The 27,712-nt window shown below is 41.5% G+C and overlaps 1 protein-coding gene across 1 annotated transcript; it reads left to right on the top strand.

The window, feature by feature from the left end:
• Positions 1-461: 461 nt before the first annotated feature.
• On the top strand, positions 462-27,659 carry quob (quattro b). Its single transcript, XM_080026190.1, has 24 exons — positions 462-543; positions 11,149-11,346; positions 12,261-13,818; positions 14,730-14,933; positions 15,027-15,150; positions 16,046-16,139; positions 16,763-16,849; positions 16,969-17,085; positions 17,778-17,876; positions 18,005-18,153; positions 19,105-19,243; positions 19,370-19,492; positions 19,654-19,851; positions 20,020-20,987; positions 21,623-21,872; positions 22,380-22,469; positions 23,210-23,434; positions 24,150-24,320; positions 24,795-24,972; positions 25,153-25,269; positions 25,396-25,650; positions 26,265-26,521; positions 26,758-26,810; positions 26,968-27,659. Exons 1-23 carry the CDS (start codon positions 541-543, stop codon positions 26,788-26,790), a joined length of 5,637 nt encoding a protein of 1,878 aa, XP_079882316.1. The 5' UTR covers positions 462-540; the 3' UTR covers positions 26,791-26,810; positions 26,968-27,659.
• The last annotated feature ends 53 nt before the right edge of the window (positions 27,660-27,712 follow it).

Below are 27,712 nucleotides of genomic sequence, written 5' to 3' on the forward strand. Positions count from 1 at the left end.
TGTCCAATTGTGTCCGTGGGTAAGGCCTATGTGATAAAGCCTGTGCGCGTTTTGAGAGAGAGCGAAGAAAACTCTGAAAAGCCTCAAGGGGGATTTCCTCTGAAAGGGAAAGCTTTTCTCCTCCCCCTCTCAGACACTGTCTCCCTCCCTTCTTCCCTCCCTCTCTCTCCCTCCCTCCTTCCCTCTCTCTCTCTCTCACCCCCAAACACTCAGAGAAGTGAAAGAGGAGTTAGAGGATCAACAGGCAGCCTGACAATTCTGCTATTGCTGCTTTCTGTGCTGTGCTACACACACACACCCCAGACTGTTGGTAGAGTCTTCGGAGAATGGGAACAACTTTACTTAACTTTTTAGATCAAGGCAACTCTCCGACATGTGAATGTTCTTTGGTCGGCTTTTGTTGCTGATGCGCTGAACATGGCAAGTCTCTCAGCACGGAGCCCAGGGAGGCTGTCTGCAGAGGATTATCAGGACCAAAACATGTAACAAAAAAAGAAGAAAAAAAGCTTTCTGCCAGAAAGAGGAGAAACTACTGCAAAGATGGTAATGTCATGTCTTAACGTCTCACTCCTATGTGCCATTCTTGTCTGTTGTTGCTCTCTTATTTAATGTGTTGAAGTGCTCCACTGACCCAGTAACTGAGAGTGTGTGTGAGCTTCTTGGTTTGGTCAAGTGACTTTGTTTCTCTGCTTCTTCTTGTCAGGCATGTGTGACAGAGGGTTTAGAAGCAGGATCTGTTAAACAAAACAAAAAAAATTTATTTCAAGGCTTTCATTTTCGGGTGCATTATACTTATTGCACAACAGTGTTGACACACATTGTTTGGTCTCTTTTTTTATAATGAAACCTTATCTTTGTGACATACAAAGGCAGCACAAGACCACTCGTTACTGCAAACCTTATTGTTGTCCATGGGCACAGTTGGTGAGTTTGTTTCACACCAACAGCCTCTGCAGCATCTCAAGCTTTTTTTTTTAAGGGTGTGCGCACAGTGACAAAGAGAGAGTGACAGAGATGGGGCTCATTGTCTTTTGTTGCTGCATCTTTGAGTCCTTTGATTAGGACTTCATTGATGTGGAGGGTAGACATACTTCAGTGAGTGGAGAGTGTTATGGTGGCGTATAAATTATTTCACTACTTTGCATGTGCACATAATGGAACCCTCCAGTTCAGTGTAACCGAACTTTACAAAGTTCTAACCACAGTTTTTTTTTCTTTACAACTTGAAAGAACAAGTCTAATCTCAGTCATAATGAAACTGATTAACTAGCGAGGGAGCCACAAGATGGGAACATGTAAGACTTTGATCATGAGCTTGTTGGAGGATGTGGTTTATATGTACGTTTATTCATATAAATGCAGTTAAAGAGTTAGTTTTCGATAAAGATGAATGGTGCAATATTTCTCCAGCGTATTCAGCTTTTATATTTATACAATGTAACTCACTGTACCTTTCTTTTCTTTATATGGCAAAGTCAGTCAGTCTGACCCATAACATATGTCCAAGCACGCCAGATATATTTACAGAGAGCAGGAAGGAAGGATGTTTAAAAGGAGTCCAGACTTGGCTTCTCTCATCATGGCCACCACCGCTGCACTTTGTCCTCCCTTCACATCCACCGCAGCGATTGTTTGACCAGCGTTTACAGCCCCCACCATGTTTGTTTTACTTATTGCACGACTGAGGTTGCGACCACCCTCCAATTTACCAGTCATGAGCCCGCAGAGTCCAAATGATTAGATTAGCATGCATGGGGCAGGAGTTTGTATCTTGGATAAACACTCAGCAATGATACAAAACCCAGCGCCCATTGCTTGCTGGTGTACATTGTATTTGCCATTAGTAACTGTGTGACAAGGACAAGCTAAAGTCATTCATTCACCAGCAAGGTCAAGTGCTTTCTTCTTCTTGAGGCCTCACTGCAGCAGGTTTTCATTCATTGCCCAGTACACATTGTGAGGAGGTGCCGTGCAGTATCAGTGTTATTGGCTGTTGCAGTATTCAAAGTTGATTCAAAGTTAATGCAAATCAAAACGTGCTTGATGCTCTAATCTTGGCAAAACATGTTTAGCATGAGCTTTGCTTGTTTGTTTTTCATTTGACCTGAAAATGGTGAATAAGGTCAACCTCGATAAGCAAGTTATTAATAAAAGAGACACAGGGAGATTATAGTAGATTTTGAAACAGTGATGGTGGTAAACATCCAGCAGATACAGAGCACCATTAGCTTTAATAAGGTGTTGTGTCAACCGGTTGAATACAAGTAAATAGTACATTGTCTTTTGGCTCTGTTTTGCTTTCATCCAATAAATGGATATTTAGCTGCTAACTAATCCACTTTGTCATCCAGATAGGCACTAACTTTGTCTGTTTGCTGTGTGTTGTGGCAGGTAGTGTACAGTGAGTTTTTTTTTTAACCAGAGCATTATGACAAAAAAATGACCTGCTTGTTACATCTACAAATGATGCAAATGAGACCACTGATCAATGAGACTGAACAAAGACAGTTACGTTTTGTGATGAAAAACAAACAAACGATGAACAGCAATGAAGAACTGAAGACGGCAAAATCGGTTGATTAAAATAGTGTGACATCACTATTTATACCACCCGACGTTGTAGTCCACCTCATAGGCCTACATGTATTCCTTTGACCCATTGCTGATATACATATATATTCATCATAGCAGCGTTAAGTCACAGACTCTATAGGAGTATATCACAAACCCGCTTCATATTATCAGCCAGCTTTTCAGGCCACTTACATCCAACCTCTGTCTTTAGAGTATGTGTGCACATCCCTTAATCTAATAACTGTTGTGAAACACTGTGGACACGCCACGGGAGAGCTGCCAGATTTTGTTTTGCTGACAGTACACGTACTTGGCTTTAAAGGGTCACAGCTGTGTCTCACTCTCTCTCTCTCTCTCTTTATAAGCCATGGGACAGTCATCAGTGGCTACTACTGCTGCCTGTAACAAGTCATCAAGTCTTCAGAATAGTATAGTCTGTGTGCTAATTTGCCATGCCCACTAAGATTTTCTGTCTTTTTTCCAAAGTTCTTTTCAGACAGGGAAAGTCGTTATAAAAAACGGATGTGATTTATAGTATGAAAATATGTCGGCCTATAATTGCAGACATCTGCTGAGTGGAGGTGCATGAGACAAATTATGTTTTTTGGGCCTCAGTCAGCAAGGCAAGGTTTCTGAGAGTTGTCATGGAGCTGTGAACAGTATTTTCAGTGTTTATTATCCCTGTATCACAAAAGTGGGTCAATCTCAACGGAGGCTGTGCAGTGTATATTCAAAACAGAGCCACTGGAGGGGAAATGTCTGCTGAGCTATAGGCTGTTTGTGAGTCAAGTTTTAAGGACGCATTGTCTCTAGAAATACAGTTACTGCCACATTGTTATTATCGTCCCAGACTGGGTTTGAAAATGACTATTGCTACTTCTCCTCTGGTTGCCCTCTTTTTGTTGAGATGGATACTAGTTGTATTATAGCAAGTTCAGTGGTCAACACATAAGTCACAGTTATGGGAATAAGTTATTGCTTGCTTGAATGCATAACCAGATGAAGAACCTCAATCAGAACTTTGGTTCAGAGCATGAGATGACATCCCCTGTGTGCAAGGCAACATTTACTGAAAGATAACACCGTCCATTTGAATATTTCTTCGCTCAATTTGACAATTCAATGTGTTGAGAAACACAGCGGTAACCTTCCAATTGAGGGGATATGCGAAAAGACACATTTCAATGTAGCCATTGACTAATACAGTAACTTAACTTAACATATGTCTTAAATTTTTCTCTATTGCGGACGATGCCTTTTAGACTGCTGCTCTGTTTGGAGTTAAGTGCACTGGTTTGAACTTTGAAGGAGGAGCAACAGATGTCAGTATTTAGTGCAGTCACACTCACGTGCTGACCAGCAAGTTCATAGCACTGGGGCTTAATGGATTTCACAATGTCTTCCTGCACTTGTATTCTGAATCTTTTTTCAATTTTCCTGAGCTATAATGGTGTGTCTCAAAAAAATAACCATTTACATTTATTTATTCCTGATGGTTTTCCAGAATCAAACAAGCTTTGGGAAACGAGCTGAGATCCAGGAGACTTTGTTTTGTTGTGTTGAATGGGAGCAGTTCAGTATGAATCTTGGATATATTCCAAGAAAAGAAAGAAAGAAAGATGTGAATGTTTCAGTTGTGTAATAGTTTCTTCTGGAAGCCTTCCAGGTTTTTGATATTTTGTGTTCAAAAGTCACATCTGTACCTACTGCAAATCCCGCAGCACTTCCCCTTCTTGCCAATCACCTAGTCAGGCATTGGCCAACGTCTATAACTACACACCTGTCTGATCCTGTAGTGCTATTTAAAAAGAACGCTGACCTGGCAAGGCAGGAAAACAGATATTCAGCCTTTTTTTATACCCAAAACAGTAGTATCCTCAGTTCAGAGAATAATGCGGGCATTATTTCAGAGCACTGTTTTTTAAAACTCACGTAGTTTTCATAACATGTGGCTGCCATTAAAGGCAGCTGTGAGTCAGTGTTTTTAGAAATTTCAAAAGAGATGACAGAAAAGGGGATTGTCCTACAAGATAATAAAAGACAGATATTTTCAGCAGTGGTGTTCGAAATTTCCAAGTTACATGTTTGTATAGGCTATTACGAAAATAAACATTCATTTTTGATTATTAACAGATTTGTGAGTCACTTGTGAAATCAAATATCAGCTTCCCCTCACACAGTTACTGTTAAAAAAAACAAAAAAAAATAACCACTTTTAAATTCTTGGCTCTGGTTTGATATGAGAACAAAAGCCCAGCAACCTGAGACACTATTTATGTGGCCTCTTCACTTCACAAACATAGCTTGAGTTCATACAAGCTACAAAATGAATGAATTCGAAAGAATGAAGAATAGGAGCTGCTGCCAGATTAGCGAACACACACCGTGTTTACCCCCCGGCGGCAGTGTCTCTTGAGAAAATGATGTAGGAGTTTTGTCTCTTTAGGGGCCTTTTTATTGATTGAAAGGATTAAAGATGGCTTAGCTGTACAGAGTGCCCCCCCCCCCCCCTGCTATGCTGAGTTTAACGAGAGAGGATCATCATCATACACAAAGACAGCACTGTCTCACTGCCAAACAGGATATACCCAATGTTTAAGGAGGAAGGAGTGGAGAAGGATGGGAAATAACTGAGCGGTACTGGTAACATGTTTTTGATCATGTTATGACTAAGACTGCGATCTTGATTATGTTCATGGTCCCTCCCCAAGACTCAACATCTTCTCACTTTTGGCTTTTGTGTGAAACCATGTTAAAGTGATTCACACGCTGCAGATTATTGCTACTTTTTTATTGCAATCACACAAGAAGAGAAAGAAAGAAGTAATCTGCATATGGACAACACACCGAACAGATGCCAAAAGCTCTTTGTCTCCGTGATAACATTTCTTGTGGTGAAGTGTTAGGGTTGAGTTGGTGATGTGTCATCCGAGGCTCCTGGTCATGTTTGCGTGTCCATACAAGCAGAACTCAGGCAGTCTTCAGGGTTTACCGGCAGGTCCTTGACTCAACTGTCACTTCTGGTTATGTTTTGGTTTGAGCCCGGAGGTGCACTGCCAGTCCAATTCTCATTAGGATTTCCAACAAAATGAGATAAGGAGTCAAGACAGAGACATCAACAAATGCTTTCAGCGTGTCGCATCAGGAGCCGTGTCCATTTAGTTGAGGTTAATCTTCCTTACCATCACATTCTGGTCAGCTTACCTGTTTTTAATCTCTTGAGCCTGTGTGGCCGCTGACACAGATACACATTTTGAATGACACACCTTGACAGCTTGTTTATACTGTGGCTCAAATATGGGTCCTGGCTTGTGTTCTTTGGCCACAGCCCAAGGCAATATGGAGAAACCTGTAATTATCTGCTTTATACTCAACACTGTGAAAAATTCCCCAGGGGGGCGGGCCAGACAAAGACAGAGTGGACCTTCATAACAAATGCCTGTTGTCCACACTAGCATGCCGACGCAGGTCAAACAATGACCTTTGTCAAGAGACTGGAGCTCTTTATAGAGTTAAATCACGGACTGCACTGGACAACAGTGGGCAGAGGGGGAATCCCCTTGTGTTGAATGTGTAGAGGAGGGGGGCGGCGGAATGTAGTTTTCAGCTGGACATCCATCAAACCCAACTGTTTCTGCAGACCGAGATAAAGGTACAGGATTTAAGCTTGATGGAGTGCTTCTCACTGGCTGACAGTGGGAGTAAAAATAACATGGACAAAGAAGGCAACTTTATTTCTGTCAACAAAAAATGAGGACTAGATGCTGTACACTGATAAACAGTAAAAAAAGAATAAAGTGTCATTGGGTGATCACATGGGACTGAGCAAACTGCTGTTAACCAGGAGTTTTTGTGACGTGCGGAACTGTTGAATGAACCAAAGCAATGGCAGACAAATCGTCAGGAAGACCAAACTCAACAGACAGGGTTTAATGCAGACGTTCTGCACACTTTTATTAAAAATATTTAAAAAATTAAATAAAAACTATGCACTTCTCGACACAATTCCTCACATACTGTATGTAGAACCATAAATTGATAAATATGTATTCATTTAATTTGTACAATGTTCACTGATCTGACTTAAAGTGTAACTGCTAAATTAACCAGATTTACTAACATTTTCTGTAGCTCCACAGGTGTGGTTTCGGTATTCTGGTCATTCATATTTGAACCCTTTACATGAGTACATCAGTTATCTCAACGTTAACTTGCCCCAATATTCATCAAAGGGATGCTCCATCTTTTAATTCATTCAAAGGGAAACTGCAAAGAGGTATTTTTAGACCAGCAAACTCCACTTAGAACGTAAGGTCAATTTGTGGCATTTTCAATATGGAGGGCTTGTGTTGAGAGCAGTTTTACTCAAGGTGGGCAAACACTTCATGCCACTGTGTGCCCAAAAAAGCCCTCATTGGAATAGGTCCATAAAGAACACATTTTCAATTGCTCAACAGCTCTTTGCCATTTTTAGTTCAATTGCAGCTGATGCTGAATGTCTGCCACTAATTGTGTTACATGCATACCCTGAATTTTCCAGAATGATTGCACTCAATGGCCTATAAAGGCCTATTTTAGAACCGAATTCCTGAATTATGCAAGTGCTCAACTAGCACATTTTAAACAGTTTACCTATGTGCATTGGCCAAAAGAACTGCTCCAACGTTTCCTATTTCTTAATCTGAATTTTTATCATAATGATTCAAATGACTGTTTTTATATACAAAACCACAGTAAAGTATATCCGGACACAATTTAGCCTTAATTTCATGCTGAACCTTTCACAGTTTGGGCCCTTTTGACCAGTCTGACCATTTGTCAGATGTAATGAGATACAGAAGAATCCACAACACCGGCAGCTTCCCTCCCTATACCCTCAGTCTATTTGGCGGGCTAGTCTGTCTGAACTGGGTCCAGCTGAGCTATGCTTAGTGAAATCTCAAGAGAGTCCTCACTCATATGAATATCACTAGCCAAACCCCCCACAGAGAGGGGTTTTGGTCGGCGCCTTCAGCCTTCTTTGTTTTCCGAAGAAGTTTATCCGGGCAAAAGCGTATGTCCTTTTAGCCAGAGTCTAAACAAAAGAGGTTTGAATTTCAAATGGATTTGAAGTAATGTTATGATAATGAGCCACTCAAACTTGATCTTAATGTTGGATTGCAGTGAAGGAGTGATTTAAAGTCAGGCCACAGTAAAGTGGACAGTTCACACGCCAAACTACACTTATTCAAACATATCTTACACACAGTGAAACTGAATGTCTCATGCCTGTCAGGTAACTTCACATAGCTGTGTATTATCATAAGTGACCTCAGGTGTAGTGTTAGCTTAGAGAAATACAGTAGAACCCAAAGTTGAATGGCTGCAGTCAGCTAAACAGCTGTGATGCATTACCACTCAAGACCTAGCCTCCAAGGTATTCTCTTCTCCATTTCCTAATCTATTGTGACAGATGTGCACAATCAGAAAAGGGAAGCATTCTTTTCCACTGAGGACATGCAATGTCTACAAGACATACAAAGACTTAGCATGAGTGCTCAAATATTGATATTGATCTACATCCAACATCCCATATTACATTACCTGCTCCAAATCAACTGCTTGATTTGGACAAAACCACCTTGTATCCAAATGGAAAATATCAGGTTTTAACTAAAAGTGAATGCAAGCACTAAACCAAGTGTTACAATCAAGTTGATTTAATGATTTACAGAATTATTCAGTGAATCGTGAAACCACATAACCTTTGTTCCCAGTGTTTCATGACTGTCCAGGGTGCTCACATAAGGATAACCAAACAGTCAGCTCAGTCCCAATGCTAACCAGTGTGAGGTCTTTGAAGCTCCTGCACTTGTGTTTACCCTGGGCTGGGCTCTGGTATTGGCTGGACCATCAAGCTAAATGAGGCCAGGCTTAAAAACAGGCTCCTTTGTGGGTCTGGGAGATGATTACAGCAGTGTACTGTGAACTGATTGTATGAACAGCACGCCTGATGTGGTTAGCGGCTAAGACCTGTCCGGATCCAAAATAAGTGTCAAGTCCTTATTTTCAGGTTTCAACACAACATGAAGATCTTCTTATTTTCGTCAAGAAAATAAATCATTGTTCGCGAACAAATTAACAAATCTGCCCATCTCCAAATACTTGGGTGCTAAATGAGACAAACTAGAGCAAATCATAATACGGATAATAATCTTTACTTGTTTAGCACCTTTCAAAAAATACTAGTACTTACACCTCTGTGAAACATACAACACACATACTCATTTACCTCGTATATGAAGTACACTTATTTAGAGAGATGGATCTACCTATTATAATGTAGTTTGTAAAAAAAAAGGTGGGACGTGTTTGTGATATTTAGCCATGCTAGCAGCGTGGCACTGTAATTGCAAAGTAGGTTAGACTACGGTTGGATTACTACACCATGAGGTTGATGTTTTTGTTTTTACATGCAACTATTGCAAGGAATGCCATTTTAATTGACATTTATTACAGATACAAGATAATTGGTGCCCAGATGACGGATCCTATAATGACTTTGGTGCTACCTTAACTTTTCCTCTAACACCAGGGTCACATCTGTCAGACGTGTAGTCCCGACAACCATTGGATGCATTGCCATGAAACCTTGTGCATATATTGATACTGTACCTGCTCAACATGGCCATGTTAGCATGCTGACATGTGAATGTTTCATCAATTACAGCCTTGTGAGGTGACCTACAAACTGCACTTTGAGATTCATTTAAATTATTTGACAGGATAGATGGCAAAGACTTATGTATTTTATATGTTTGCGCACTAGCATACTGTGAAGCCATTGTTTGATTCGTGACATACAGTACTTCCAACCCACAAAAAAGCCTTAAAGTCATTCTTCCGCTGTTCAATCAAATATAAAGTACAGTATTTGCAGTGACCACATTCTATTAAAATTAATGTTCGTTTTTTCTAATCTATGTTGACAATGCTTACATCTCAAAACATTCCCAACTTGAATACCGGCCAAAGGGCTGGTTCACCAGAAAGGCTTTAAAGGTGGCCTCTTTTTCATCCGAAAGGCTGTTCAGCTGGTATCATTTGGTGTTGTGTTATGCAGTTGCATCTTTGTGGGCATTTCGGATAGGTCTCTGCATTCTTTTAGTCTGCTTTGCTTCTTCTTGTCACTTTGAGTAAGATCAGATGTTGACCCTGGTCTGCTAAAAATATAACCAGTTTAAATGAAGCACATCCTGGCCAGAGATGAAACAAGCTGCACACATTCATGCAGGACAGACTTAATCATCTCCAGATAAAGTTGAAAGCTTTTTCATTTGGCTCACTCCAAACCCCCTTTTGATCCCCTAAAAAGGACGGTATAATTTACCTCAAAGCTTTATGTTAACCCGATAGAACTGTTTAGATCTAGGTGAATTTGATCTTTTGCTGCATGTTTTTGTTTATCGGAAAATATATTGCTTTCAGTTATACAGGTACAGGCCAAGTAATAATTCAATGATCTTAAAGTGCACACATGCGGAAAAGTATATTACTTTTTCTTTTTTTATTCTCATTCTAAACATTATATATCTAAACAACCACAGCGAGTGGCAAAAGGCCAAGAAAAATATCTGTCCTGTCATTTTGCATTTTTGTAGAGCATTTGTTCTCGACATTTCATGGCCATGTGGACCTTATCCAAATAAGTCAGTGTTTAGTCAGTGTTATAACATGTCAAGTCCACATGCGCATTTGCCTTTGAAATCCATAGTTCATTTTATTCAGTCATTTTTCACTTAAGGGACCACAACTTGCACAGTCTGGGTCACTATGAAAAAAGATGTGGTTGACCAGCTGAAACACAAGTACAAGCACATTGCACACTGTCTTTAAATAGTATTAACCCAACATTAACAAAAGTAAACATACTAAGAATGACATAACCACAAAAAGGCTCTCACAGTGCGACTCCATGGCCACTGTTGCAGTAAGTGAACTACTTCTATTAAAGGGTTATTTGATCTCCTTTTCTCCACTCTACTACAAGTTTGTCCTACTATTTCTAGTCACAATATTTTGCTGCCTGGTTGGTTCAATGTCTAATAACAAATTCATATTTTTGGTCAGAGGAGGCCATTAAAAAGCCATTTGATGAAAATGTAAACCATAATACTCTTACATTACCGCAATACCAGGCTGTATTGATTATACAGTATTATAAAACATAAAGGGCCAGTTTCACAGACATGGATTAAGCCTAGTCCTGGACTAAATGGAATTTTGAATGGAGATTATCCATTTAAGGTACAATTTAGTCCAGAACTAGGCTTAATCCATGTCTGCAAAACCGGCCCAAAGTCTCTAATAGAAGATGGATACTGCCTTAATTAAATATGTTATTGTTTCTGTCTCTTGGTTATGAAGTCAGCACAATAGACCTTGTGCATCACCATCAGCATCCCTTTATTTGTGCACCAACACTGAAGTTCTGTTAACCCTTATAGTATTGCTCATGTCTCATGGTATACTGTATAGGATGATGGTATTAAACAAACCTCATCTTACTGACCACTATCTGTTCTTGTCCTTTAGAACCCAGAATCTCTGGACTCGTCCATCCAGAGTGCCCTCTCGGCCCTCTTCCCGCCTTTCGAGGCCACAGCACCCATCGTCCTCAGCCAGCTGTTTCGCACCATTGAGGAACGTTACCACGGTGATGCATTGCAGTGCATGCTGGACTTCCTCATACCCTCGAAACACCTGCTGGAGAGTGTCCAACAGGCTGCATGTGTGAGTATCAACGCACTTACACTTTACTGCATACTGCATACTGCATACGTTCTCTCTTCTCATGAAGATGCACTAGTACAAAAAGCCGTTTAGTTAAGAGACAATTATTATGTCAAGACGTATTCCACCGTTGTTCAAAGAGACTGAGCAGCAAGTTTGATATACAAAACATATTATGTATTGCATACATTATTTAAGATAGCTGTAATTAAATGCAAATGGACATTACATCTTTGCATAATTAACAATGCCATATGCTTAAATCTGTTAACAGTGAAAACTGTCAGATGTATAAGGGCCACCACCACCTATATGTTAACATACATGCAGACATGATACACATATTATCACACTCACTATGACTTTTACCTCAGATGTATTGCTTTCTCCGCTATCCAATACACTTCACTTCAGTCAGCATGACTACAGCATTTTGGTAATCCACATATGCGAATTCCACGAATGAAACTGATCTGTCAAAATGTGATAAAAAAAACTGGGAAAAAAAGCCCACAGCATAATCTCATTGACTCCAAGCCAACATCCTTCTTCCTGTTTACATTAACAATAGCAAAGGAACCATAGTTCAAAAACTTAGGGCATGTTTATCCTTCAAATAGAGATAAGACAAAGAATGATGACAAGAGTGACACAATATATGAATATTCACTTTCTTGTTATGTTATGTTACAGTGATTTAGTGATGTCAAACTAAATATGTATATGTCCCATCAATGTTTTTATATTCCAGAAACACTGTTCCTCTCAATTTTTTTTTAACTCTCTCTTTCTATTTATGTTCAGTTTTTGGATAGTGAGGAGGCAGTTGTCTATGTATTCCATAGATCACTTAGTGAGGTTGCGAGTTAAAACAAAATAACACTAAAATGATGCTCATCTCATTTCTCTTCCAGGCTGGATACTCTGACGTGGTATTCCGCTGTGAGGGCTGGCCTCTGTGTCTCCACGACAAGACTGTCATCCAGTTAGCACCTGTGAACCCTTTGCTGCTGCGTCCTGGAGACTTCTATCTACAGGTGGAACCTTTCGGGGACCAAGCAGCTCGCATTGTCCTCAAGAGTCTTCTAGAAGAAGGCTGTAGAGAAGTGGAGGAGACTCCCATCCCTGAGACGTCCTACCCATGCATCTTCACTGAAGAATGGCTGCAAGACATCAATGAAGGACGCTGTGGTGCTCCTCTCTCACGTTGCTTGCTTTGCACAGATCAAGGAGTCGTCAAGTTGCCCTGGGATAAAATCGCCATCCCAGAGTTTTTAGACCGGCCTAAGATCATGCCCATTTATCGGGAAGCTACTCCAGAACCAAAACATTTGTCCGCTCCCTCCCATTTTAACTCCTCCACCCTGCCAATGGAAACTATTCTTTTTTCCGCAAAAGACAGAATGTCAGCATCCCTTAGACCTGTGGACAGTTCCTCCAAGCTTGTCAAAGTGGAACATGAAAGACGTATCCCGAAATCCTGCACCAGAGCTTTAATCAAACCCGTGGGTTGGGTTTCTCCTAATACCTGGGACAGTCGTAACTATCTAGAGATTGAAGGTGATTATGTAGACCTGGTGGATATCGCCAAAGGGAAGGAGTTTGAAGAACAACAGAGGAACTGCCATCTAAATCCAGTCAATTCAGTTGGGTTCAAACCTGTCAGACCACCTCCACCTGTACCACTTGGGTATAGCGTTTCCTGTGGAAGCACCCTTCAGTTTGCAGAGGCACCTTGTACACCATGCAGCCAGGGCAATTTGGGGCATGAGCCTACTGATCATGACTTGAAGTGTCGGTACAGAGACTCGTACATGGCAGCACTGAAAAACCCAGTCCCTTTTGAGAGGGGGAGTGTTGACCTCCTGGCTGCACTTGAGGAGGTTGGCCTTTGCAAAGCAGGAGAGTTAAGGTCCAAGGGTACATTTGAAGCTCAAAGAGACAAACTTGGGAACTTTTCTAACCACTATAACAAACCCGTGAAAAGTAACGAGCCTTGCCAATACAGACACTGCTGTGAACCAACACCAGAAACTTTTGCACGTCATCTTAAAGACCCTCACACAAGTTCTGACTCAGAAAACCTCATGAAGGAACCAGCCGTTGTTTTAAAATCAACCCCTGGTTTGAGCCTTAGTCAAAAAGTGCACATGAAACTAATTTCCCACCAATCAGGACATAATGTTAGCGTGAATCCAGGATCAGATGTGTTCTTCCAGAACTGTGATGGGGACATTAAACCACACCAGAAGGTTGACGCTGTGAAACCCTCAGGGAAACAGAAAGTTAAGGTTAGGTCTCTGTCAACGGTGTCGGAAACCGCTAAAGGGACTCCAGTTCTCTATAAACTCAACAACAGGAGCCAGAGTGATATCTGCCCTGAAACAATAAGCAGCATGATGCAGTGTAAGAAGGCTGACCTTTTGGATCAGGTGACTCAGAAGCTGGAAAGACGGAAGTCACCTAAAAAAGGTAAGCATGGTTTGTCAAGTCTGAACATTCAAAGTTTTCAAACTGCTTATTTTTCTTTTTAAAATATTTTTGTCTCTTTTCTTTCCTATCTTCTATTCAACACCCACTCAAATAGTTTGTACATTGTTATCACTGCACACACAGCCTTTAATCATGATCTGTTGCTCAATGGCCTCGATGGTCTGATGAACATTCACACCAAACACACCAACTGAAACTCGACCATGACCTTGCGTGCTTGAGGGATCATAAAGGCTCTTTAGAAAAAGGGGTTCAAAGGTTCAGACTTGAGTAGGATCTTCCCATTGCTGTCTGGTATTTTTTCAGCGGTATTGGCTACATTCACGGTATTCCCATTCCTGAGAGAGTGAACGGAAATAGCCTGCTGCACCCCAATGAAAGGGAGGGCCTGAACCCATCAAAGCAGGAGCAGAGCATTCCTCTAATGTAGAGCGACAAAATAACATGCAAGAAGGAGGATTCTGTCTCCTGCACCCGCTGGCCTGCGCCCTCAGAGCGACATGTTGAGATCTTGACTGGAGACATGCTTGTCATGAACTATTAAAGTAGCACAGAGGGAGAAAGCACAGGCAAGGCTTTGTTGGCTCTAAGGGAAGGCCAATTAGGATGTCTGAATTCAAAGCCAAGCTTACTAGGCAGGCCACCACAGTGTTGTGTGTCCTCTATGTTTAAATGCTGTCTACACACAGCTGTGCAACTACATCCATGTTGATTGAGGACTATTAAGCCCTGATTTAGAAGAGTGTTCTCAAGAAAAACAGTCTCATGGATAAAAAAATAAGCAACAAAATAAGCACAACATTTCATGCAATGCTCCAATTATACTATGATCAATTTGTTTTTCTTTGATTTTTTGGGGGAAACATTTATGTTTGTGTTTATTGATACAGACTCCCAAGCAAGTAGGAGTGAAACCTCCTCCACCACAGATGGACCAGATTCCAAACCTCGTGACTTAAAGATAGAAAAGCCATGTTCTCCACAAGTTCAACTTCCTTCTGCAAGGTCTGATGCTCCGCAGTCTCCACGAACCGAGGAATCCAGTTTCAGGAGCATCAGTGGTCTGCTTGAACTGGGCCTTATTTGTTTGCCAGGTACTTTATATGTAACACATTTCTGCAGTCAACCAAATAATCTATCCTCTATGATTTTCTGTTTCAAATATTTCCTGTCTTGTAACTCGCCAGGCAGCAGGGACAAGACAGGCAGGGCAGTGGTGGAGGTCCATGGTGCCAGAAAAGAGTGGACCTCCCCTCTTGTGTCAGCCCAGAGTGTCTGTGAATTACTGCTTTACTTACACTCCATACCAAGGTACTGAAAACAATGCCTACAAAGTGTTTCTGCATGAAAAAAAACAAACAGAATCTGAAATGTAAAGACCTTTATTTGTCTGAATCATGTTCAGAGGACAGCTTGGTACATACCAAATATGGGCTGGTGATCTCCTCCTTTGTATAGCAGAGAACAGCTGTTTTTGTTGTTAGCTTGTTGGGTAGCTCCCATGTTGTTTGGCATGTAATAAAATATCTGACCACAAGAGGGCACCACTATACCATTTGAAATAATTCCTGTGTTCAGTGGAGGCTTTGAAGGAAACCACTGAACTAAGTCACCCCCAATATATTTTATGCAGAATCACAGCTTTATGAACAAACCAATTTTGCCCTAATGTGCTGCACTCTAGGATCAGCTGGCAGTAGTACTGACCTGTGCTGAACCTCATCCAAATGTGCCAAATGAATGTCAACATTCACAGCTCAGAGGTCAACTCGCAAACACTTTAACAGTGTTATTTGTTTGCACAGGGTTTAATGGAGTCTTTGAAGTTTAAAAAAAGCCATTCTACCAGATAGCTTGGCCCTTCTCTGTCCCCACTAACGAGCCATACCACAACAGTCTCTATGCAGGCTGGCTGCCAACTGTCTGGTATGCAGTGCCTTGCTAGAGTTAGTAGCCATGTCTCACGTAGGCTCACACAACAGTAACCCAAGAAGAGGCCATTAAGAGGGCTGTGTGAAAGCGTCAAAGTGTGGAATAGGGATGTGTGGAGAAGTGTGCAGATGTCAGAGAGATGAATACAGATTTGAGTAAGTGGAAGAAGTAGATAAGCCTAAAAGCCTTTGAATGATGTGTTTGTCACACAAAGAACACTGTGTTGATGTGAACAAGTTGCAGTGTGCTGTAACATGATTCAATGTTTTGGTAGGAAAGAAGTTCGAGAGTTGGGAATGACTTTGGTCATCAATGCCAGGAAGAAGCCTCCCTCACCTCACCTCTACAAAGCTCTCCTGATGGCTCAGGTTAAACCAACAAACCTGCATGCACATGTCAGAATCGGCAACACCTGCACTCACCCCAAAACACACACGCACACACGCGCACACACGCGCACACACACACACACACACACACACACACACACACACACACACACACACACACACACACACACACACACACACACACACACACACACACACACACACACACACACACACACACACACACACACACACACACACACACACACACACACACACACACACACACACACACACACACACACACACACAGATGTCCAATCGTCACGGCCCTTTATTCAGAGATACGGAAAGTGATGCCAAGATTGTGTGTCTAGAAATTCTAAACTCATATACTGAATGACAAGCTAATGTCAAGTTTGTGCAAGTTTATGATTTGATAGCAGTAGAGTAAAACATGATGACACTGTTAAAGATGTGTTTATACACTGTAACGCATTATAGGCCTATTGTATACAAGGTTTGCTATTTATTAAGAGATAAAATGAACTCATCTCCTGTCTTATTTACCAGAGCAACTAGTTGTCTAACCTACAGTATGTTGACTTAAAACACATGACTCTCTGCCCTGATTTCTTTAACTTACTGACTCCCTGCTACAGGAGCAAGCTCTGCACGCTGTCCACAGCATCGTGATGTTGGTGGATAAAGACACCTGTCCTCGACCCGAAAAACAGCCGGGGTTACAGGTCAGAAATGAAAAAATGTTTCCAAGTTCTCCTTTGATTTCTTACCTTTTAGTCGGATCTGACACTAGACATGAGTTTTACTTTTCATGCCTAACCTTGAGGTTGTTTTTGTCTATAAGATGGACTTGGTGACCTCTATGAAAGCCCTCAACAAGACAGTGGAAGCTTCCCAGCTGACTACTGACCTGGGAGGGACCTTTACTTACAGTCATACCGACTGGCTGCAGTTCCATCAGGTACTGATTAGCGTGGAATTTCCCGTAAACTCAGAGGAAACTGCTGTTTATAAAGCTGGGGATAAGTCTTTATCCAAACACCATCAGCAAACATTCACCCTCTCTGATGTTCTTTACTGCAATGCCATATTTAGTTTGGTATTTCAATGGAGGGGGGGTCACAGCAACAACTCTCACTCGCTCAATAGCTCAGGTCCACTACCAGAAGCTGGCTATGAATAATGCTCATATTAAATATTTTTCTTTCTGTAACTGAATGGAAAGGGGAAAATAATGACTGAAAATGAAATGGGTATATGTTTTAGGGTGGATATTATACTGGACTACAGTATCCATACACTGATAGAAAAGGTTCTTGTTTTTTTGATTTAGTTTGCACGATAGGGCATTCATCTACAGGTCAGAGATGAATCAGCTGAAGTTTGTCAACCCTTTCCCCCTACAGTATAAATCTGATGGGATGTAAGTTAATTGGATTTCGACATCTTTGTTGCCTAAAATACAAACAAAACTGAGAAAGAAAAATTACTATTCAGTTTAATGGACCAGCATTTGTTGACATACATGTCAACAAATGCTGGTCCATTAAACTGAAGAATACTTTTGTCTGCCTCAAGGCTCCTAGGTTCATTATAATGCATATATATTATTTATTTTCACTTCACTGAGTCTTACATTGTATTCCCCTTCAGAGACTGATTTCCTTCATGACTGCCCTGCGAGAGGCAGACAGCTTGTTGCAGAGGGCAATCAAGAAGGTGGATGGCAGCAAAGAAATAGACAACGGCCAGGTAAAATAAATATACTGTACATGTTTACAGATGATATGTAAAGTAGTGTGCCACACAGTTTGGACCAGGTCAGACATGTTTTCTTTTTTTAATTATTTATTTATTTATGTTTGCTGTGGCTGCTAAAGGAAGTGCAGCAATGCATTCAGGAACAGAAGGGCTCAATGAAAGAGGTGCTGGAAGACACTCGATTGGTCACTCTGCAGAGGGAAGGAGGGGCCGTACTGGCTAGAATGAGGAGGGAGGAGTTCAGATTTCCGCAGTCTGAGGACTACAGGTATCAGATGAGTCCAGTGATCTTTTGCTTCTCACTCGAATCAGTATAGTTCATCCTCAGAGACCCTACACATCCCAGCAACATCACGTTGCGTTTTGATCTCATTTAATCTGAAAGACTGAAATACTTTACTTTACTTTACAAAATCCAAGCTCTGCACACCTACACAGATGTATTCAAGTAACCTGATTGGTAAGACCTCTAGTTAGGTGATAGTTGGCTGGGAATAACGCAGTGCCATCGAACACTACTACTTATGAGAGCGAATACAGGCTAAGTTGTCTCACCCTTACAGCTAAAAGAAAGCTAACATAAGTGGTGAGGGAGATGTCATTAGAGCAATGGGTACAGACCCTGTGCAAAGGCCGATTTGGGAATATAAACGCCACATTATTTATATTATACTTTGAGGCATTTCTACGTTAACCTGAGGAAATACAGTAATCCGAACACTCCACCATCTGGAAAACAGATGGATCTGTTTCTCTGTTTGGCTGTAGTTAAAGCTACTGTGTGAACAGCTGCAAATAGATGTCATTATTTTTCAATGAGTGTTCATACACGACTATCAACAGCAATTCCATGCTCATATCTGAAAAAGTATAATTATTGACTGAGTTATGCAGAAGGCATAAATATGTGTTAACATTAATCTACAGCAGTATAACGTGCAAACATTTTTATAATGACAGCTGTAAAGCGCCACAATCTATCAAAGCAACAAGCAATTGAAGGGCAAGTCTGGAGTTATTATGCGCTCCATCTCAAAGCCATAATTACCTTTCATAATAAATCTAGCCATATGCAAAAACTTGTATGCATCTATAATGCTTTTACTTTTCTGAGGTGATTCTGATGAAACACTACCGTGTTTTCCCCCCATGCTACACTTGAAATGACAGATAATACCATAGTTTCTTGTTTGTTAACATTTGTTTAACTTCCATGCAGAGATGCTCTGGAGTCAGGGACCAGTCTGTACAACCAGGTGGAGGAAGAGCTCCACACTCTGGTGATGAGATCAAATGAGTCACTGCAGCTCCTTGAGTTCCTCTTCAGGCTCAGAGAGATGGAGGCCAAAATAAGCACGGTATACTGCTGTTTCTGTCAGTCGGCTTTATACTTGTACATTTTCATTAATGTTGCAGTTTTCTTGCTCATTGTTTGCCAAGCCATGAAGGACATACATTGTATACTTGTACTTTACTTCCCTAAGGCTGGGATGTGGTTCAATACAGAGGGCGAACAGGGACTGAAGAACTCTCACACGGCAGATGGTACCTTGGAGTCCTTTGAAAAGGCCTTGCAGCACTTTGATTTGTTTCTCGCTCAGTCTAAGGTATTGCAGCAATATAATAGAAAAAAGTTTCCCTTTTTTGGCTGTCTGTGTTTGTCTTGACATACCAACCATTTAAATAACTGCAGAGTAAATAGTCGATTAGGGACTTGCATAGAGTAAGGAAACACAAGCTCCACTTGACACCTTATCATTTATCACAGGAGAAACAACAGCACGCCCTGGCCCTAGTGGCGGAGTCGGAGAGAATTGTGTCCACCGGTAATTCCAGTCCTGCCACTGATATTTTTCGGACTCTGGTTGGCACTTTCAAATCCAATATGGAGGATTTTACGTTGCGGGCAGAACAGAGGTACAAACAACTGGACTCACTGGTTCATGTGCACCGCTTTTGTGAGCAGGTTTGTGTTCTACAAAAAAAGTTTTTTCTCCCATCTGTTTTCAATTAAAAAACATATTAAATCACTGTGTCTCTTCACTTCCCCTTTGTCTACATATTTCTGTTGACCTTTAAATCTAAAATGGTAAAAATCCCTTTTCTGTCTCTCTCTCTCTCTCTCTTTCTCCAGGCGTCTGCCCTGGCCAAAGAATGCAGTCATTTCTTGGAGAAGGTAGAGCAGGGGTGTTACTCCGCTCAGACCCGGAGCACAGTCCAGATGTATGAAGAGAGATTAGGTGGCGAATTCTCAACCCCGCACTTCCAGGCTCTGAAAGCTAAGGCCTGCGCAGTGGGATCAGAGGCCTCTGGGGCGATGAAAGTGTGGAATGCAGCCTGGATCCAGTGCCAAGAAGTCAGGCAGCTTCTTGAGGAGATGCAGAAGAAGAAAGGCACAGATAAGAACCAGATCCAGCAGACCACAGCTGCAAACTATCAAGGGGAAGATGGAGGAATGGAGAAGAGGAGTGAGGCAGGGCAAGATGAATGCTCCCTGACCCAGCAACTATCCTCTCAGAATGAGGGAGTCAATATTTCAGAAATTGAAGGAGAAAGCACCACTGCGGCATCCTTCAATCCACATTTAAAACCAGAGTCGAAAGGGAGCGGGAAAGGAGTATCCCAGGCCCAGGAATTACCTGAAGCACCAGTAAAAAATAAGAAAATCAAAACTTTTCTACAAAATGTCGACGGTCACCCAGAAACCAAACGCAGGCCAAGAGAGCACAGCAGCGAGGCAGATCTGAGGAGCGCAGACTCCGTGAAAGGGAGCGATTATTTTCCATTGCACAAACCCCTGTGTCGGTCCCTAAGTGAGGGCTCAAGTGTGAGCCCCAGCTTCACAAGCATCTCTGGCTTTTCGCCTCTGGATGTAAGACATAAACACTGTCGGAACAAGACGCAGCCACTGGAACCAAATTTGCACCCGGTCCAAAAACGACCCATTTCCCATGACGAGTCAGGAAACCTGAGCAGGGAGTCAAGAGGAGACAGTAATGAAGATGAGGGTGAAGGATGCACAGCCTCCACCCAGAGCCCTACAGACTTAAGGACCCCAGAGACATTACTCACACCCTCAGAAAACAATGGCAGCAATGTTTTGTAAGTAGCAGCCCCCCTCCTACAGCTGTGATCCAAAGCTCAGTGCGATGATGTCAGGACATTGCAAATTGCATAGGTTATGTTCATGAATGCGACAATTGTTCAGTGTGTCAATGGGAATGTTGCTAGCTACGGTGGCCGTCCCTTTGTTTACATTCACTTTAATTACATACCCATTTACAGAGCCTAAGCTGTGCTATAACATCGGATATATTTTCAGCGCACACACACACACACACACACACACACACACACACACACACACACACACACACACACACACACACACACACACACACACACACACACACACACACACACACACACACACACACACACACACACACACACACACACACACACACACACACACACACACACACACACACACACACACACACACACACACACACACACACACACACAGTGAGGAGATATTCACAGATTTTGACAAAAAGTGACATTGACAACAAGCATTCTCCATAATCTCTGACTCAACCTTTCGAACAATACTGTCTTAGTCAAACAAATTAATTGAACAAAAAAATCCCGAGCTTGAAGTTTGATCCCGAGCCCACCTGGGTGTAGTTAAAAGCTTTGATTAAACTTGTTTTCATTTCCTATATGTGGAACAGGAAACTGCGGCGGATCATGGAGGAGCTGCTGTCCACAGAGAGGGAGTACGTGAAGGCTCTGGGTTACGTCAGAGAGCACTACTTTCCCGAGCTGGAGAGGGCCGACGTACCCCAGGACCTCAGGGGCCAGAGGGGGAGCATCTTCGGCAACCTGGAAAAGCTCCACGACTTCCACCGCCATCATTTCCTGAACGAGTTAGAGAGCTGTGTGAACGAACCCTTCAGAGTGGGACGAGGCTTCCTACGCCATGTAGGTGCCACGTGTACTAGCCTATTATTGACAGTGCACAGAAGAAAGTATTGAATATGAATTATAGTCTTTTTCTGAAAGTGTGGTACACGTTGTTCAGGATGAATCACTGATGATGATCTAATTTTGAAAATTTTGACATTTTAAAATGCTGCGAGTTATTTTTGTTTGCCTTGACACAACCAGGTTTTGGCAGCCGCGAGTCCGTATAATTTCAAGTAGAGGTCAAAGGTATCATGTTTTAGAACCAAAGCTAAGATCATTTAGTATAATTGATTGCTAGGAAAAGCCCCTCCAGATGTGTCCTTACTGAAGACTGATGCTATGTCTTCAGCTTTTCCAAGAAATGATTGAACAGATTCCATTGGAAATAGGGAGTATGTCTCTCACACAGCTGTGTTTACTGTGCAGTCAGCATTTGATATTGTGAAAAAATGATACTATATATTATTGGTGGCGATAATGAAAATGACTAATGGTATTTTTCGTATATCCTCTTCATTTTAGAGGGAGAACCTGGCTTTGTATGCCCTTTACAGCAAGAACAAACCCCAGTCTGATAGTCTTCTCATCAATCATGGACAGGGTTTCTTCAAGGTGAGAACCGCAGCCAGCCTCCCTTTGCTCTTCATACCACACCATAAATGTTCTCACACATGAGGATTGGGGGTGTATTTTAACAAGATCAGATTGTATGCTAGCTTCTCTGTGATGCTTTTCTTAGGTAGAGCAATGTTAAGTTTAATGATAGCACGTGGGAAACTAATGTTTCCCACTTTAACCATTTTCAATGTCTTGGTTTAGGGTTTCTACACACCAACATTGGCTAAATAGGACCTAAAACAAAACACAGCTGAGGCAAAATGTCATTAGTTTTAGAATATTTCATCATAAACCATACAGGCAAATTAAATTTGTGACCTAATGATGAAAAATCTTGAGAATTATTAAGTTATAACGATTAATCCTGTGGGGAACACAAATATCTGCACAAATGGTCATGGCAGTCCTTCCCATAGTTGTTGAGATACAGTATTACAGTCTGGGCCAAAGTGGTGGACCACTTTGGCTGACAGACAGACTTTGCAATCCCTAGAGACGCCCCTTACAAGGAGTCTGGCAAAAAAAATATAATATATTATAAAATAAAGATGGTGTAGCCAGAACACTTTATATAAATCTATTCTATCAAAAAAAAGTGTTATCATCTCCATACATCATTTTAGTCCTAATGGCGGCCTGCCAGTCCACTTAACACTAGCATGTTCTCATAGTGATATTTAGTGGTATACCGTTGTAGCTCTGCTGCAGGTTCACTGTCTCCTCTTTTACACCAGCAAAAGCAGCTGAAGCTGGGGGATAAGATGGATCTGTGGTCGTATCTGCTGAAGCCTGTGCAGCGGATCAGTAAGTACAGCCTGCTGCTCCAGGACATGATGAGGGAGTGTGGTCCGGGACAAACCAGAGAGATGGCTGAGATCAAGGCGGCCCTGGAGGTCATCCATTTCCAGCTCCGCCACGGCAACAACCTGCTGGCAATGGACGCCATTCACCACTGTGACGTAAGACACTTTGTTTAGTTAAACCTCTGTGCCATTTGTAAACCGAAATATCAAGGAAGATTATTAGAGAGGGAGGATTTCATGTCCCATAAACAGTCCATACATAAACAGGAACACTGTTTAGATACAGTATGAACCAGACTGTGATAAGAATGACATCGCCATCTCATTCAACAATTACGCAACACCAGTGGAGACCGATGCGGAATGCAGAGAAGTTAAACAGGTAGTGGCAAGACTTTGACAACCTACTCACCACACTCACAATCACCATGCATATTTGGCTTTGTGCGATATTGTGGTTTAATGATTAATCTGGGATGGGTAGAGCTGAGGATGTAAAGGAAAGGATGATAGTTGTAAATTTCCCAAGGAATGTAAAGGGGAGTGCCGTGTGTGTGGGATGATGGTGGTCTGGAGCTTCAGAATCTGGAGAGCGAAGATAGAGGGAATGAATACTCAGTGAACTTTATGAACTCCCTTTTGCACCTCAAATTCATAAAAAGTTTTAATATTATTACATTAATCTTATAATAATATTATGCTTATATTGGAATTACCACAGACGTATGTATATATTAACAGATTTTTCATTGTGTTTTTCTTGGTATTAGCAGCATGGTTTTCCCTGCTTTTTTACTATTATTGAGGAGCGATGGTGCATTTTCGTTGGTTGGCTACACTTCAGTGAGTTTTTTCTTTTTGTGTGCTGCAGGTTAATCTGAAGGAGCAGGGGCAGCTGATACGCCAGGATGAGTTCTTCGTTACATTCAGGAAGAAGAAATGTCTACGCCACATTTTCCTGTTCCAAGAACTCGTCCTCTTTAGCAAGACCAGGAAAACCGACGTGGGGAATGACACATATATCTACAAACAGTCGTTCAAGGTATACACATAGTGCTACGGGCATACACGATGTCATATGAAGGTCAAATGTATTCATGTGACCAGTGAATTACCAGTGAAGTACCAGTGAATTCCGCAATAACAGCATTGGAAGGCTTTGCTACCACTTCTTCTTTACAACAAGTCAGCTCAAGGTTACTTCCTACATTTAATTGTCAGTTGCGACATGCAAATGTACAGTATGAGCAAGGACCTGTCATTGACTCTTACTTGCGTCGGGCAACATGTTTAGTCATCATTTTACAGAGAAAATGAAATTTTCCATTACTGATCACAACTTTCACATCCACTACATGAGCGGCCCCCGAGGACTGGACTTTTGACCCCTTGTCACACATCAGAGCATAACCCATTAAGACTAGTAGTCCTATCTGTACATCCACAAATTTGCCACTCTGATTGACATTTTGCTAACTACAACTTACATTATCACTTTGTTTGTGTTTCTACTTAGACATCAGATATAGGCATGACCCAAAACAGCGGTGACAGTGGCCTGTGTTTTGAGATCTGGTTCAGGAAAAGGAAAACCCAGGACACATACACACTTCAAGCAGTTAGCCGGGAGGTGAAGGATTCCTGGACCAAGGACCTGGAGCGCATCCTGTGGGATCAGGCAGTACACAACAGAGGTACTGACAAATACACACAAACATGTAAACACTTTGAATACAGATTAGTGAGACGTATACTCACAACTTCACCACCTGTACTGTATGTGCAGAAATGAATATATGTGGCTGAATCTTGGTAATGATAAGGCGATGTCATTTCTTAAATTCGATATATTTCTAAACAAAACATTTTTTCAGAGGTCCGCATGCAGGAGAGAGTGTTCATGGGTATTGGGAACAAGCCTTTCATGGACATCAAGCCCAGTGAGGCAGCTATCAATGACAGAGCCGTCAACTATGTGCTGATGGGGAGAGGTAAAGCAGGTTTAATTTGTTACATACATTTTGATCAGTATATATTGTGTTAGTTTTCACCTTTTGGCTTTTTCTCAGCTCATTACACTACCTCCCATAAACTGTATTCTCACCCTATCTCTGTAGAAAACAAGGTGCTGTTCTCCGCGGGATCCTGTGGTTCAAAGGACGGGCTTCCTGGGGGGCGGCCCAAATCATTGGGTTCAGGAAGCAGTTCATCTTCTTCCTCTTCCTCTGGCAGAGGTTCCCTGTCCCCTGGTGGATACCTCTGTGGCCCAAAGCGGAGGGTGGTTTCAGGGGGTCCTGGAGGATATGTATCGCCTCCCGGAGCTCTGGAGGAAGATGACCTGGACCATGAGGGTGGTAGTCAGAACTTATTGTGTAAGTTTAGTGTTCTTACCCTACATATATGACCAGAATGTTGGTTACAATTTAGAAGATTAGTTGCAATGGTGCATCCAGGAACCTATCCTTGTCATGTCTGACAGGACTGTGTTGGTGTGACCTTATCAAACTCCATGGCAACAGTCGTTTTTAAAGAACGTTTGGGCAGAGAGCTGAGATGATTGGTCCTAAATACTTACTATGTCATAAGAACCAGAGCATAGCCTGCCTAATGTAAACCACATTTCTGTATAGTTTATTAAACTTAAATGACAACATATTGGATTGATACATATGCCAAACTCTTTTCAGAGGCTTACTATCATGCAACTAACCCCCTTAAACTACATAGTTAGGAGGAGTTTGTGGATTGGGGTTTACAGGGGCTTAAAGACACTTTTACAGTTTTATTTCCCAACAAGGTCGGAGGCCAGAGGTTTGGGTCAAGGATCTTTAAAGGTATTCAATGACTTTTCAGTTGGGACTTTGGTTGCTGACAGTGTTTGAACTCTCTTACCACCATGTCAAACAAGTTGCTTGGTTGATCGGATCATCCATCCATCCATCCATCCATCCATCCTATGAATAATCAAGTCTTCTGTTTCTGCCAGTGGACAGCTCAGAGTCATCAGGAGAGAGTGTGAGCGGCTTCAGCAGTTCCGGTTACAGCCACCACTCTGCTATAGGAGGAGAGGTGGAGGACACCGCCTTGGTCTGCGCCTCCACACACACTGTAAAGGAGGCAAAGGTTGCCCATTCCCACAAACTAAATGCTCCGTCAGGATCCCCAGAAAAAACCCATCCACCAGTTCCACCCAAGCCCAAGCCAAAACCAGCATACCATGCCAAGGAGCTGCCCTGTGGCAAGGTGCAGTACAAAGCACATGATCAATCATTTTATTTAGTTTTAAACACTATGAATGCATAGTCCATAATGCAAGCTGAACGTTAATTACTCACAGACTCGCTTAATTAACTGCCTCGTACCCGCCTTATACTGAAAAGTATGTTTATTTACATTTTCTGCATGCCAAGTGCATTTTTCCTCTGTTGATATTCAATCTTCTGGTGAGTAATTAATTATGTTAATTATGAATCTCTCAGAACGACGCTGTTGGAAAATCCACTGAGGTTTGACGTACGAGATACGATACAAGGTGAGCATATTGGGATAAAACATCATCCATCTTTCTTAATCTGCTATAAAACAGAACACATTCTTGAACAGTTAGGTATTATGTGTATATGAATAATAAACCCTGCTGCTGGGGAACAGAAAGGTTAGTTTAAAGAATTCCTTTTTTCCCCCTACAGATTTGGAGGCAATCCAAGAAAAGCCGACTGTTGGTGTCGGCGTTGAAGATGAAACTGTTTCAACAGCCTTCCTGTCACACCAGCTGTTACTGTAATACATTACCACTCTGTAAATACATCTTTTTAATCACACCACTAAAACAATAGGCCAGAAAAATGTCTTTAAATGTACTGTACCTGGCATGCCTAGCTGTTATTCATAACATGATGTTAAACTGTACAGTAGTCAAATAATGTGTTATTATAATACTGGTGAGATAAAATACTCTAAGCTTGCCTTATAAAGCCTGCGAAAAATGTTATCGCATTAAAGGCAGGAAACATCATAATGCCATCCCTTATGTCCGTGTGTTTTGCCTTCTGTACAGATATGTCAAACTAAATGACAGCATATTGATCTTACTATTTCATCTGAAAATAAAATGCATTCACTCATTGTCCTTTTTTTCAATTAACCATTTTTTATAAACTAATGTGTTACTGGTATGGAGATATTGATCTATGTAACAGTGTGTATGGCAGTTTTGTATGGCTTTCTATTGAAATACAGAATCTTTGCAGTGATAATGGATACCCTGTTTTTATAAGCACCATGGCATTTTTTCTTTGCAATCAACTTGAATAAATGCATGTTACGTTGGCTAAAATCTGTCTTACTTTTGCAGTGTTTCATTACTTGTTTAAGTGTCAAATAAGCAACTATATAAACCTATACATAATACTGATGTATTAAAGATGTATGATA

This window comes from Ammodytes marinus, assembly GCF_949987685.1.
Source record: "Ammodytes marinus genome assembly, chromosome: 4".
NCBI lineage: Eukaryota > Metazoa > Chordata > Actinopteri > Uranoscopiformes > Ammodytidae > Ammodytes > Ammodytes marinus.

Excerpts from the sequence above, each read along its gene's own strand:
- quob (XM_080026190.1), top strand. Across the intron at positions 22,470-23,209 it reads ATGGACAGGGTTTCTTCAAG|CAAAAGCAGCTGAAGCTGGG; the intron begins GTGAGAACCGCA and ends CTTTTACACCAG. Across the intron at positions 26,522-26,757 it reads AGGAGCTGCCCTGTGGCAAG|AACGACGCTGTTGGAAAATC; the intron begins GTGCAGTACAAA and ends TGAATCTCTCAG.